Here is a 14792-nt window from a genome sequence, read left to right as displayed (position 1 = left end):
GCAACAAATGAATATCCTTTGAATCCACCAGTTAAGCTTTGTTGGCTCTTTTTCTGTTGTGGGGTAAAAGGGTAGTCCTGATGAGTTCTTTGCTGGTGTCTTTCCAGCACCTTATCAGGTTGGTTATTGCTGTGTCACCTGTGTGACTTCTACAAATCATCTAGCCTGTCTAATATTTAATTTTTTAAAAAAATGAGAATTGATGATGATGGAAAGGAATATAAAATTGAAATATTATATCCTGTATTTCAGTCTGAAAACTTGGAGAATACAGTAATCATACCAGATATCAAACTACATAGCAATCCTTCGGCATTTAATATTTATTGCAATGTACGCCATTGCGTTCTGGAATGGCAGAAAAAGGAAACATCATTGGCAGCTGCATCTAAGAACTCTGTGCAGAGTGGAGAATCAGATAGTGATGAAGAGGAGGAATCCAAAGAGCCCCCTATCAAGCTTCCAAAGGTAAGTCACTAAGATCTACTTAGATGCATAACCTACAGGTGTTTGGGCTTTAATACATGTAGTTTGCATTGCTAAAATGCTTTGCTTTTAATGAAATTGCACACTGAAAATAACAGAGCCTATGGGTAAAAATAGGTTTGAGCTAGAGCAGGAAAGCTTTATGCAACTTTATAATTGGAGTGCTAACGAAGTCAATAATGGGTACCTCAGTGGGCAGTATTTGGAAAGCCCAGGAAGGGAGCTCAGTGGCTTGGAGTCTGTTACAGGGGCTGTTAAAAATGTACAAAAGCAGTAGAGGGGAAATGGTGGCTTGCGGGCACTGAGCCATTGCAGGTGGAAGTGGAACTCTGAGCCAGTGAGCTGCTATTAAGGTGGGCACAAGAGGAAGTGCAAATTACTACAAGCCAAGAGCCACGAAAAGCTGGGGACACATCCCTCCCTCTGGGTACAGGTATACATTTTAATTTTTCTTGAAATAGAGCTAGAAATGCTCCTGGTTGTGCAGCAGCTGAGCTGAGAGCTTTTGTCTTTTCTGCCTAAGGTTAATTGTACTCTTGCTATCCTGGCTCCCTTTGCCTAGGAAAAAAATTACATATGAACCAATTCTGCATTGTTCTAATATCATTCCCATATTTACCAGAGGCATATAATCTAATTGGTGTTATAGAAACATGTATTGAAGTAGAACAAACTGTTCTTAAGGTAATCTGTTCTACTTAAACATTGGTATATTTCAACACTATAATGTTACTTTATATATGTATTTTTCTATGTGGTATGTGTAGTTAGTATTTCTAACAAAAGTATGGGTAAAAATATAAACATATTTTAAAATGGTACCTTTATCATAAATGATTTATGCATTTGTTTTTTTCTAAATACAGACATTTTGAAATGATTTCCTTTATCATAAATGATTTGTGTATATTGTCTTTTTACTAAATGGATACCATAAAATTGTGCCTTGAAAACTTCTTTATATGCATACATAAGATATCATGTAAATACTTACTGTACTACTTGGAAATAGCAGCCAGATAGAGGCTGTGTTCCTGATCTGATTTATTTTGTACATTTCATGGTGGCTCTTCATAAGTTCACCACTGTCCTTTATCATTACTGTTAGGTTCTTCTCACCTTATTCTCAGCAGTTGACTTGCTTCCTGTTTCATAGAGTAGTAGAGGTTTTGTGAAGTTCCTCAGCCTCTTAATCAGCCACCTTCAAATGTCCTTATCTCCTCTTGGGACCCTTTTCCCCTTAGTCGTTTTCTCTCCAGTGTCCTTAACTGTACCTTCTCTACTAGCTTCTTTCTTCAACTTAAAACAAACAGGCTCATCTTTTCCATATAAGTTTCTCCAGGTAAAGAGCATGGTCTCTAATTCTGATTTCTTATGCTTAATTAGGGGAGGTTGAGGAAAAATACATTGTTAAGTTAGGATATGGGGATATGAAGGAATCAAGTATACTTTTGTTATAAGAATTCCATTCTGTGTGTGGGTGAGTCCCACTGTACTGTAGTAATCACTGAGCTTAGGTTCAACATTAGGAAGGAAAATAAAGACCCAGAGAAACCTTTCACACAGGTATGCAGATTTTGAATAATAAATTATAGTCAATTTAAAAGATACTGCACAATCAAGAACAACTGATTCTTAGGCTGTTTTAAAACATCAGGATGAATCACTATTAAAGAAATAAAATATCAGGCATTCTTAAGACAGTGAATTTTTAGCATGATTAACAGAGTTAAAAGATGCAGAGTCAAAAAGGGATCTTTAGGGCTTCCCTGGTGGCGCAGGGGTTGAGAGTCCGCCTGACGATGCAGGGGACGCGGGTTCGTGCCCCGGTGCGGGAAGATCCCACATGCCGCGGAGCAGCTGGGCCCGTGAGCCATGGCCGCTGAGCCTGCGCGTCTAGAGCCTGTGCTTCGCAACGGAAGAGGCCACAACAGTGAGAGGCCCGCGTACCGCAAAAAAAAAAAAAAAAAAAAAAAAAAAAAAAAAAAAAAAAGTGGATCTTTAAAAGAAAAGTAGAAGAAAAGCAAATAGCTCAGGTAATTACTACTGAGCTTTCCATCAAGTACTGACCTGTCAGGAAACAGGGTATAGTGATGAATATGGGAAGTAGAGTCAAACTGCCTGAGTTCAAACACTTGCCATTAAAAATACTAGCTGTGTGATTCTGCGAAAGTTGTTTGACCTCTCTCTGCCTCAGTTTTGTCATCTATGAAATGGGGATAATCCCTGTCTCATAGGTAGTAGTGAGGATTCAAAGAGTTAATAAATGCACGTGTGCTCAATAAGTGATAGCTGTAGTGGTAAATGTCAGGTGCAAACAGGAAAATGTATAGGTCCAAATGAATTTCATTAGTTTTCAGGGAACTCATCAATTTATTAAGAAGTACTTCATATCCAAGGAAATGAAACCTCTAGACAATCAGTGAGATCAGAGAGGAAGGAGCAATGGGATGCCTTTATGCAGAGGTAGTCAGAATGTCGTGGGTGGGGGCAGGGCAGGGAGTGAAACTTTCAGGTCTTAGGCAGCAGTTCACAGGGCACAGAAGAAGAGATGAAGCCTTTAGGGTTTGAGGTGATGGGAGTGTGAGGGCAGGTGAGAAATGTTGACTTTTTCTTTTCCTTTTGACCATTTCTGTGCCTCTGCTCCAGATGCTCTTTCTTGTCAGTTCCTCCTTTTTCTTTGTTGTTTCTCTCTTGCTCCTCCTGAATGGGTGGCTGTCACTTTCCTTTTTCTTGTGGATGTTTCTTTCTCTCCTGCTTCTTTTTTCTTTCACATAATGAAGACAGTTTTTATTTGTCAAGGTATCATTTTGATACAATTCTGTGTTTTCCCTTCTTGACTTTTAAAAGTTAGTTAAATTGTTTTTGACTCTGATGTAGACCTTACTTGTCAGATTTTTTTGCTTTTTGTTTTTTGCAAGTCAGTAATCATTTAAAATAGTACTTTCTTACCCCCACCCACTTAAAAGTATACCTTTCTTACCAAAACCAGTTTTTACCCAGCTCAAACTGTCTTTCACTATCTGATTTCCAGATCTTCTAAAGCACTCCAAATTTCATAGCTCCATAATTTTTTAACAGTAATATTAAAATCCTAATATGAATATTAGGATTCATACTTCCCCTCCAAACTTATTTGAGGCTAGTCATGCCTCATATTTTGTTAAAAGATGTAGATGTACACAGATTCATTTATATACTTCTTAATTCAGTAAATTCAGTTTATAGCAGGCATTCTATTAGGCCCTGAGAACAAAATGATGAGACACAATCCCCACTCTAAAGAAAGTTATGTCTAGCAGGCATGTCCAGTGCCCTAAGGATTGATAGGGGTGTGTAAGGTATAGTGGAGCCCGGGGAGTAAGGATGCAGCACTGACTGAAGATGGACCTGCAGGCAGGGAGAATGGCATCGTTACAAAAGCACAAGCGGTCAGCTTTGGCTAGAGTGGACTGGCTGAATAGGGCAAGAGTAGAGAACAGGATCATGGGCCTTAAATGTCATGCGGCCATTTTCAGATTTTGTCTTGTAAATTGGAAATATGAAGGATTTTAAGCAAAAGACTATGATCAGACTTGTATTTTATTAAAGTTACTCGGGTGCTGGAAAGGCAGACCCACTAGAGGGTGGGGAGCCTAGAGCAGAGGGGCCAGTGAGTCAGTTATTGCAGTCGTCTGAAGTGTTCATGGGGGATGCAACTAGGGTAGTAGCAGTGTTTGGCATAAAAGAAATATTAAGGAAGTAGAATTGTCAGGAATTGTTAATTGGTTGGTTATTAAAGCTGAAAGAGAAGGTAGAATGTAAACATATTTCTGAAGTTTCTAGGTGATGATGCCATTTACTTAAAGAGAAAGAGCTGGAGGGGAAACAGTGCTTTGTTGGAACGATGATTAAGTTTAGTTCTGGCCGTACTGAGTGTGAAGTAGCTGTGAGATGTCCGTTGCTCACTATGTAAGATTGAAGTTCAAAAGAAAGGTCCCAGCTAGGCATACAGTTTTGGGAGTTAGTGTGGTGACAGAAGTTGACACAAAATTCTGTTAGAGATGGAACAGTAGGTGGGATCAAGAACATTGTTTAAAAACTAAATTAGCTTTGAAAAGTTGTAAGAGCACTTTTTCCTCTGGGTGTGAAGAGAAGGGAAGAAGATGGTAGAAGTCGTAGATAAATTTGTGTTAGAGGCTAGGAGGTTAGACATTTCACACCTGGATCTTCTGAGGAGCAGAATTCTTCTCCTCTTCCCCCAACACCCCGCTTCTCCTCTGCTGCGTCTGTTGCTGTTGCCTCTTCTCCCTCCCTTCTCACTCCTCTCTAGATTTTTATTTTTTATTATTTGTAAATGATGTCTCTACCAAATATTTACTTTAGAGAAGAAAATTTTAAAGACAGTATACTTCACTCTGTAGTAATATGTAAATCTACTTTTGGTTTCCTTTTGAGCTTGTTCAAATCTTTTCTGTATGGCTTAGAACTGATTCTAGGACTTTTTAACAGAAGATATAATTTCTAATGGCAAAGAGTTTATTAATATTAAATCTAAATATGATGTATCTAAACGCTTATGTTATTGTTTGTTAGTGAAATAATAATGCCACCTTTGGAAATACGTGATTCGAGGAGAGAAAAATAAAACCTCAAAGACTCTTTTTTTCTTTTTTTTTGGCCAAATATGTTTTTGCCTCACTTTTCTCAACAGTGACATTGGACTGGCTGTACCAGTTAATTATTTGGGTTTTGTGTTCCTTCAAGTATAACAGAGAGCTTTCAGGATTTAATTGTTTGAAAGCAACAGTAAAGATAACATTCAGTAAATTTACAAAAGACTATTTTCTGAAGAGAAGTGGAAGACCGTGTGTTTGGCAGTTAGTTACAGTTTATCGTGGAACGTACTGAGTGCTTAGTGTGTTATCTTATTATAATGAACTATTCTATTTAGCAGTCAAACTTATTAATCATTTATTTTGCTATTTATAAAGGCAGTGCATAATCAATGTAGACAATTTGAAAAAATGGAGAACACTTTTATAAAGAGGAAAAGAAAATTTTACTTTAGAAGTTATTTCTAAAATCCTATTAACCAAAAATACCCACTGTAAACATTTTTGTATATGCACATTAAAAATATATTTATTTCTGCACAAATGAAATCATATTGTATTTGCAGTACTATATATTTTTTTGTCCTTATACTCTTCCTTCCTAATATTGAGGGAGGAGGACATATAGTGTGTTCTCAGTGACTATAATACAGGCTTCACAGTGTAAAGTGCAATTTCAAAGTTTGTACATACAGTAAAATACTCTCAGCCAAACCTCAGAAAAAAGTCTTAATTCACAACATGTTGTGCTCCTTTGCTCAATGATTCAAAAGCTAAATATGATTGGAAAACTTGAGGTTGATTTTTATTTTATTGTATATTGAATACATATCACAGTTCTGGAAATGAATTAGTTTTCTCCCTTATTAAAAAAAAAAATCTACACCAAACTAAGATACAGATGATAAGCGAGAATCACAGTGGTTAACCTAGACAGATGGGTAATTCCTTGTCTTGATCGTTTTGACTAATGTTTTATGAGTGTTTTTCACGAAAGCCATCTAGTGCTCTGCTCCTGGGCAGCCCACCTGAGTTACCTGTTGTCATACATTTGTTATCATACCTTAAACTTATTAGAGAGACAGCTCGGGAATATGTTCAGTAAGTAGCCTTACTGTTTTTGCAAAGGCTCAATACTCTTTCTGTTGCTATAGGAATCTACTTATAAAAAGAAACCCTAGCCAAAAATGTCATCCGTGAAGAATTCTTTGAATTATGAAAAGTCATGATTTGGTAGTGGTAGGGTAAGCAATCTTCAAGACTGATGGATAGAGTAGTCTCCTACTGGCCTGAGAACAGAGCCCTACTTTTGTATTGTTCTCAGGAGATCTTTGACTTCAGATTTGTTTCCTGTATGGACATAAACAGATGGAAATCTTGGACAGCATGTTTTTATTTTCTAGTCTGTTTCAGGAAAATAAACTATATGAAATGGCAAGTTTTCATTTCCATTTAATTAATTGAAACTCTATACAAACACTTCTGTAATCTTAGCTATAATCAAGTATTCTAGGATTTTAGATAACTTCTCTAAAGACAATCCTATTAGTTGTTTTGATTTCTCAGTCATATCTGTATTCTTCAGAAATCTTGCAGATGGTAATCAGAAGTGCAACTGACTTGCCTGCAGTTGATTTAACCCTTGTCGGACAAGTTGCAGTGGTTTTTAGTGCACAGCTGAGAGAGTAAATAAATATTTGTTTTCTGCCTATCATGTGCAGGCAGTGGGGTAGCCATGGGAGATATTAGTTAAGATATACTCTGTGTCCACAAGGAGATCCCAGTTTAGTTGGGAAAATGGAAACAAAAATAGTCAGTTACACTATAACGTAATAAGTGCTATAAAAGAGGCCTCGACTGGGTGAGCATTATATATAAGATTCATTTACTCTGTTAGATTATAAACTCTTAGAGAACAAGGTCTAGTATAATATATCTTGTATCTCCTGTAGCAAGTTGTACAAAATAAGTACTTAAAATGTTTATGTAATATATGAATTCATGTACAGATCTCAGCAGAGAGAATCTTCTGTTTTGCTTAATAGAATTAATAATGCTTTGATGCATTTCTACTAATTAATCTAGTTTTAACTTTTTCTGTTACTTACTTCTTCTGCAAATAATTTAACACTTCTTGAGAAGATCTTACACATTTCCTTTTCAAAATGTTGGCATTGACTGAGAAATGGAATTGCATTGTCTATTGTTCTGTCAGCCCTCAAAGTATTTCCTTATACCAACTCATCACATTTGCTGTCTCAATCTTTAGTTACAGATTTATCTATCTTTTGCTAGTTACTGAGTTATATTTTTCTTGGTCCTGATGAGGAATAAGATAATTAAAGTAAAAATAGCCATAATATTTTAGCTAGGCAGTTTTTAATTCTTTTTGTGTTAAATCCTACAAGAATAAGGGACACCATCTACAAATAATAATATGGTGATTGTGCCATATAGGAAAGGCTAAGATGAAAAGTTCCTTCTTTAATCTTTTCACCATATGTACTATATTGCCTTCTTTTCTGGTCCTAAGTAACAATTAATGTAACAGAAGAGTGCCAGTTTTGACTTGAGAACAGCCAAATGAACTTTGTAAATTAATAGTTTATTTTTTTCTGAGTGAATGCAGTCTAGTACCTAGTTCACTGTTAAACCATTTTCATGGTGTTTTATTATGGCTTCATTATCCTGAAACTACTTTTTAAATAGTGCCACTATTTTTTTTTAACAATTTGACAGTTTCCTTTTATTTATTTATTTGTTTATTTTTGGCTGCGTTGGGAGTGCCACTATTTTTTAACCTTCTGTGTTACCAGATGATATTCTAAATCTTGAAATTAAACACACTGGGTTTTATTCTTTTTCATGTGATGACTTTTTTGCCTTTAAAATATTGTACCATTACTCATTTGCTGTGGAAGTAAGCTGTACCAATTTTACTGCCTGAGAAGTGTTATTAGCTCACATGCTATAAAGTATAATTTCTTTTTTCGTCTTAAATAGATCATTGAGGTTGGACTCTGTGAAGTTTTTGAATTGATCAAGGAGACGCGATTTTCTCATCCATCCCTGTGCCTCAGGAGTCTCCAAGCCCTGCTTAACGTGCTTCAGGGTCAGCAGCCAGAAGGTCTCCAGTCAGAGCCACCCGAGGTCCTAGGTAAGAGCTTAGGCACATTGAATGAAGCCTTTAAATGTAAAGAGCTCTTACGGAGCACATACAGCAACCTGTAATTCAGTCTCTGTTTGTTTATGGTGCTGAAACAGCAGGGGTATAAACTTTAAGTTACTTTGCTGTGTTCCCCTGGAGTTATGATTTAAGAGTTATAGTTCATGCACAGTCATTTCCTGATTATTATGATGGGAAAAAGCAAAATATAAATTATTGGAACCCAGAAATAATCCTCAAGCCTTATAGTCACTGTGAACTTAAATCATTCTTAATAAACCTTTGGCCAAAATAGCTAACATTGATGTTGTCTAACTTTACATGTTACTTTGGAGAGTTAAAAAAGTAGGAAAAGAGGGAACAAATACTACCAACCCAAAACAACACAATTAGTTTCTAAACAGAGAGGACATTTCTTTTGTGTTCATGATAAATAAAAATTTATTTTTGTTAAAGATAAAGCTTTTGAATTAGTAGCAATTTCTATTAAGTAAAAATGTTTGCTTTTTGTAAAGTGCATTTGAATTTTATGAATGCCTGCCTTTCATGCCCGTGACCTAGGCTCAACACATAATCCTGTAAGCAGGATGGGGACTCTTAAGGAAGAGAAGTAGAGATGGAAGCTTAATTTTGAAGGCTAATTGCTTTTCTCTGATGCTAACTGTGGGCCTTCAAAGAGTCTAGAGTTTTCTAAATCTCAAACATTAGCTTGTTTGAGTCATATATGTGGGCCCTAAGTGTGGAGTATCTGATTCAGTAGATTTGGAGTGGGACCTGATAATTTGCATTTGGAGTAAGTTTCTGGGTAATGCTGATGCTCATGTTGCTGGTTTGGGGACCACACTGTTGGTCTGGATTAGAGTTTGGTCCTTTTTCTCTACTTGGTTATTTGGATTATGTTAGACCCACATGTGAGAATCTAATTACATGCTTTTAATTTACATGTCAGATTGTTATTTTTTTGGTCATGTATTGTGATTAGTTTTTGTGTTCCATTTGTTTTGTTACTGCTTTGTTTTAGTTGGTGGGGGGAGTACTGGCCATGAAAATAAGCTGAGGATTTTTAAAAACAACAACGACCCCCCAATCCACCATGTTATGAAATGCTACTACCAAGTAAAGCTGCATATGTTACGAAGCAGGCACCTTGTTTGTTGTCACTGTAGCAGCAGTGATCATATTACTATTATGATGTACTACTTGACTTCATGACATTTTATTGAAGATTAAATTAAATTAATTAATTGTATTTAAGAATATTTTGCTAGTTAACCTTAGCTCTGGTTTGTAAATTAGCAAATAATTGAAGTATTTAAAATATCCACTAAAACAGTATATCCTATATCTTACTTTGAACGACATGCTAATCCTCGCTTTCCTCCTAGATCTTCTGCCATTTCGTTGTCTTCTATCATTTGTTGTATACTTTCTCGTATATTCAGTTTATACATAAATACTCCCTCTCCTTTATTCTTTTCAAAAGAGATCTTCTTAATACTGGGTTTTAAAATTACAATATGTGCTTTAGCTTAATCGTTTTCTTTCTGACAAAACTTAGGTCTCCTGATTAATTTGTTTTTATTTTCTTACTAACAGTTTAAAATGCTGCTGTACTGTCTTTGGTCTCTCTTCTGTCCTTCCAGTGCTTACTTTTCTGATCTCTTCACTGCTTTGACTTATTTTTCTGTTCAGGCGTTTATCAGCACTTCATACTTTTTATTTTGTTTAATTGGCACAAAGGTGTAAGTAGTAATTTAGTTCTTTAAATCGAAATTTGTATTGAAATCTGTCTCTTTTTTCCTTTGATTTAATATCATAATCACATTAGTTATACTTTTCCACATTGTTTTTTTTCATGTTACTCATGAAAATATATGTATATTTGTATCTCTTTTATTGTTGGGATAGCTTGATGATTATTATACATCAGACTTCTCTTTGCAGATGGATTTAATTTATAAATTGTCCAGTTTTTTAAAAAAATCCTTCCCTTATATCTATCTTTCTGTTCAGTTTAAGGTTAGAATATATGTTCTCAATTATTCACTTAAATGTAATAGCGCCTTCTATGTTCTGTGCTAAGAGTGTATAGTATAGGGGTGATCAATATAAACATTGTTCCTGTTATTATGGAATTTAGCATCAGACAGTTGGACACATATATGATTACAAATGTGAATAAATAGTATGGGGGAAAGAGGGAGTTCTGGGGTTTATAACAGGCTTCCCTGAAGATGTGACATATGAGATTTGAAGGATGGGTAAGAAGGAGTTAACTAAGTTTCCAGGCAGAAAGGAGAGCATGTAGTAAGGCTTTGAGGTAGGAAGGAGAATGACTGGAAATAGGCTGTGTGACTAGAGTGTGGAGAGTGAGGGGATGGAAGAGGCAGGGAGTAGATCACGTGGAGCTTGATAGGCCATTCAAGGAGGACGGTCATTGTTCTAGGAGAAATTGAATGTCACTGTCTCCTATGGTTTTTAAAAAATTCTTTATAGTCTTACACTGTTTTCTTTAATTTGAATCTAACTTTTTTGATGGCAGGGACATTCTTTGTCTTTGTCAATGTACTACCCCAACCTAGAATAGTTCCTGATGTACAGGAAGAATTCAGGAAATGTTGGCTGAATAATTACAAGATGAATGGGCAGAAGGATGATGATAGAGGAGGACAAACAAGAAAGGTAGAGGAGAGTAGAGGGAGGGTAGATGGCATAAAGGAAAGGCTGGAGGGCATAGAGAGAAGTGAAGAGGGGAGCGGGAGGGAAGCAGGAAGAGGTGCAGGAGGGAACTAACAGAGGAGGGAGTGGATTTTAAATAGAAAACCAGACTTTTGGTTTACAAATTCTCTTTGGCTATAAGGTTGCACAAGTGTATGGTAGGAGCTAATTTATGAACACTTTTTAGTAGTCTAATTAAGAGATGGTGATAGATAGCATGGATTGGGGAGATGCTGATGAGATGCAAAAAGTGGAGGAATTAATTAGGAAGTAAAATTGACAGGACTTAATTAGGGATTAGATGTGGAAGATGGGGAGTAGATAGAGGAAGCCTAGGATTCTGTGAGCTAGCAAATAAAACACAGATGGCCCTTAAGTTTGCAGAGAATTACAGTACATCAATTCTCTCTCCTGCTTTCCTCCTTCCTTCCCCTTTCCCTCTCTCTCCATCTTTCTCAGTTTTTCTGTTTCTCTCTTTTTCTGACTCTGTTTTTTTCTTTCTCTCTGTGTCTCCGAGTATGCACTTCTAAAGGATTTTCAAATCCTCCTTCCCTTCTACGTAAGAAATACCCAGAAGTTTATTGACTTAATCTTGAGTGGAGTTTTGTGTGGAGACCTCTGATGGCCATAGAACATTCTTGTGTTATTTTTCCATCTTTGCCTCTATCTGGCTTTATGATGTAGGGAAAATCTCTTAACCTCCCCGTGTCTCAATTTCATTATCCATGAAAAGGGGATATCTGTCCTATTGACTTGCAGGTTTTTCCTAGAGTATAAAATGAATTACAAGTGTGAACTGCTGTTATGTTAGTGATAAAGCCAATTTTATATTAAACAAATTATTGCATATGTTTTGTTTATTCTGTTGTTGTTTTGCAAATAAATACATCATTTTCTGGACACTTAACATTTTAAGATGCCCATATTTTTCCCAATCTAAACAGTAAAAATAAGTGCAATGAGTAGTCTGTTACTACTTGATAGTAGTCTTCTTCTTGAATACTGTGAGTGCCTCAAAGCAAGTTTCTTTTAAATGATCTTGGATAGATTCCATTTTTTCATTTACAAAAATAAGGAGTTCACTAAATATTCTCCAAGGTCATTTTTGTATAAATATTCTAACTTTGGGGGGAAAGGGTAACTAGAAAGGAACTAATGCAAAGTAAGTGTTGTAACTGCCTTAAATATTTTTTTATAATGAGGCAAGGTATCAACAGACAAACCTACCATATAATGTTCTGTATGTTAAATGAATATAATTGAGTTCTGTTTTATCCACAGAGTCTCTCTTCCAGCTCCTTTTGGAAATCACTGTTCGAAGTACTGGAATGAATGACAGCACAGGACAGTCTCTGACAGCACTTTCCTGTGCTTGTCTCTTTAGTCTGGTGGCTTCTTGGGGAGAAACAGGAAGGACACTTCAGGCCATCTCTGCTATCCTCACCAACAATGGCAGCCACGCTTGCCAAACTATTCAGGTATTTCATATCTCTAGCTGCTTAGAAATTGATAGGATGCTGAGTTGCAATTTCACCTCAGTTTCTGTCAAAGCAGTGTCTGCTTTTTCTCACTCAGTATAGTGGTTTGATCTGTTCAAGGTTGATATATAAATAATCTAAGGTATTTGAGCTAAACTACCTGTGTTTAACTCTGTGCCATTAAAGGTAATAAAGTGAAATTCGGCAAAAGCTTAAATCTTTAACCTAGTCTTTGTGTCAGCACTACAGCCTTCTTTTTCATTGTACTGTCTTGCTCTCCGCCTTCCCCCACCTCCCATCTTGCCCTGAATTTTCAAGTATGGAATTCCTTCATAGTTTCTAAATATCTTTTCTGTATTGAAAGAAAAGGATATATCATTTTTACTGTATTTTTGATGGGTTGATTATAGTTTTTCATGAATTGATTTGTTTCTGAACTACTTCAGCTTCACGTATAGCATTTTGAACTTTTAATATGCAGTTGTGGAATAAGCTCCTCATCCTTGTGAGTAGTGGGAAATATAACCCTACTTATAGGCAAACTTGATTTAATTCTTTTGGACTGTTCTGGAAATTGAGTAAGAAGTTACAGTTTTAAGTCTCTGTTATCTGCTTTTCTCTGGCCCCTTGGATGACCTCCAGAACACATGGAAGGGATACCTCAATCCCGTTATTAGCGGGCCAAAGGTAGCAAAAGGGGTAAATGGGCTATTTTCTGTGACTTACTCAGTGATTTTGAACTTTCCTTGTCAAATATGAGCAGTCTCCTTACTCTAGGTTTCTATTCTTATTCTTTTCCCTCTTTTTGTCCTGCCTGAGGTCCTCTTTTCCCTTTTTATGGTCCTTACTTATTTTGAAGTCCCTCTAATTCAGTGATTTCTGACTTGTTCTGCAGCTGTGCTTTGAGGGTTCAGCAAAATTTTAGTTTAAATATATGCTTAAAATATACAAATACTTTCAAAATTTTAATAGAATAAACACAAACATTCAAATATCAATGCCAAATTTTAAAAGTATAGTGACCATAAACACATGTACCTATTAGAATCCAGTGATTTATTTTTATGTAGATTTATTCCAGAGGCTATGACATGAGATCTAAACAGTGAGTTGAGACTAGCCAGTGCAGAGGGAGGAGGTGTTGGTATTGGTGGTGTAGAGAGAGAATGTTCTTGGTATCCATGTGCTAAAGCATGAAAATAAGAGTAAGAGTGGAAAACTGAAGGCTGGAAGAAGTTTAGTGTAATTATAGTGTAGCGAGCTGTCAGATAGCAGAGACAGGACTTGAACGCATATCTGTCTGACTGCAATATTACTCTCAAGCACTAGGCTGCACAAAACTACTTGATCCCCTGAACCAACAGCCGAGGTTCTCTGTAGACCTGTCCTGTCGCTACATACCCAACTCCAGGCCAAATGTCATATTAAAACCTGTTATCTTAATATGGCATATAGTGTTCTTCATGATTTGGCCCCATTCCACCTACCTACTTCATTTCACAAAACTCTCTTGGCCAGGCTATGACTGGGGGGAGAAAAGTCTGAAAATGTATAACTAACATCTCAAATTATTTTGGGATCCAAATGCATATTACTTATCTTGTTCCAAAAAGCTTAAGCTGAGAGTTTAAAGTAAGGTAGGGCTGGTAGTAGTACTGTAAGGTGCCTTATTGAAGGAGACTAAAATCCGTTCTGGAGGGATGAACCCTCTACTTCAGAGGCCTCCCACAAACAACTCTGCTGTATCTGAACTCACAAACAGAAAGGACATAGAAAAAAGGCACCGTCATTGAGAGTTAGTAGAAAGAAATATAGTGGAATCAATCTTGCCAAGTCTATATATGTTGAAATTATTTGATATCGAGTATAAAATATATGTGTATATATATTCAATATAAAGTATTATTATTAAGTATCAAAAGTATTATTAAGTAATAAGGATATAAAAAGTAATCAGGTCAGAAATCAAAGCAAATAGAACTCCTAGAAATGAAAAACCAAATACTTACAACTAGAAACTTAAAGGATGAGTTAACCAGTGGATAATACAGTTGAAGACAGAAGCGGTGAACTGAAAGATAAAGAGGAAGAAATTATTCAGAATGTGGCACAGAGAGACAAAATATGAAAAATAAGAAACATGGGTAGAGAATGAGAAAGTCTAAAGTATCAGTACACCCTGAGTTCCACAAGGCAGTAGTAGATTTGTGGAGAGGCAGTATTTGAAATAATGGCTAAGATTTTCCAGAATTCGTGAATGACTTGGGATCCTCAGTTAAAGGAAGTCTGGTTTATCAGAATAAATTCTCTAGGTCCTGCCGCAGTGTTGGTGAGAGAAAACCAATAGGA

General features: G+C 36.2%; 1 protein-coding gene across 15 annotated transcripts in view; it reads left to right on the top strand.

The window, feature by feature from the left end:
- MYCBP2 (MYC binding protein 2) overlaps positions 1-14792 on the top strand; it is a 266407-nt gene that overhangs the window by 34027 nt on the left and 217588 nt on the right. For all 15 annotated transcript variants that reach the window (XM_067016840.1, XM_067016846.1, XM_067016845.1 and 12 more), the window contains exons 3-5: positions 253-468; positions 8085-8238; positions 12247-12443. In XM_067016840.1, coding sequence (XP_066872941.1) covers positions 253-468; positions 8085-8238; positions 12247-12443 — 567 coding nt within the window. The remainder of the gene's footprint in view (positions 1-252; positions 469-8084; positions 8239-12246; positions 12444-14792) is intronic.

Source organism: Kogia breviceps, chromosome 16 (genome assembly GCF_026419965.1).
Source record: "Kogia breviceps isolate mKogBre1 chromosome 16, mKogBre1 haplotype 1, whole genome shotgun sequence".
Taxonomy (NCBI): Eukaryota; Metazoa; Chordata; class Mammalia; order Artiodactyla; family Physeteridae; genus Kogia; species Kogia breviceps.
This window is presented reverse-complemented; position numbering and strand designations above follow the sequence as displayed.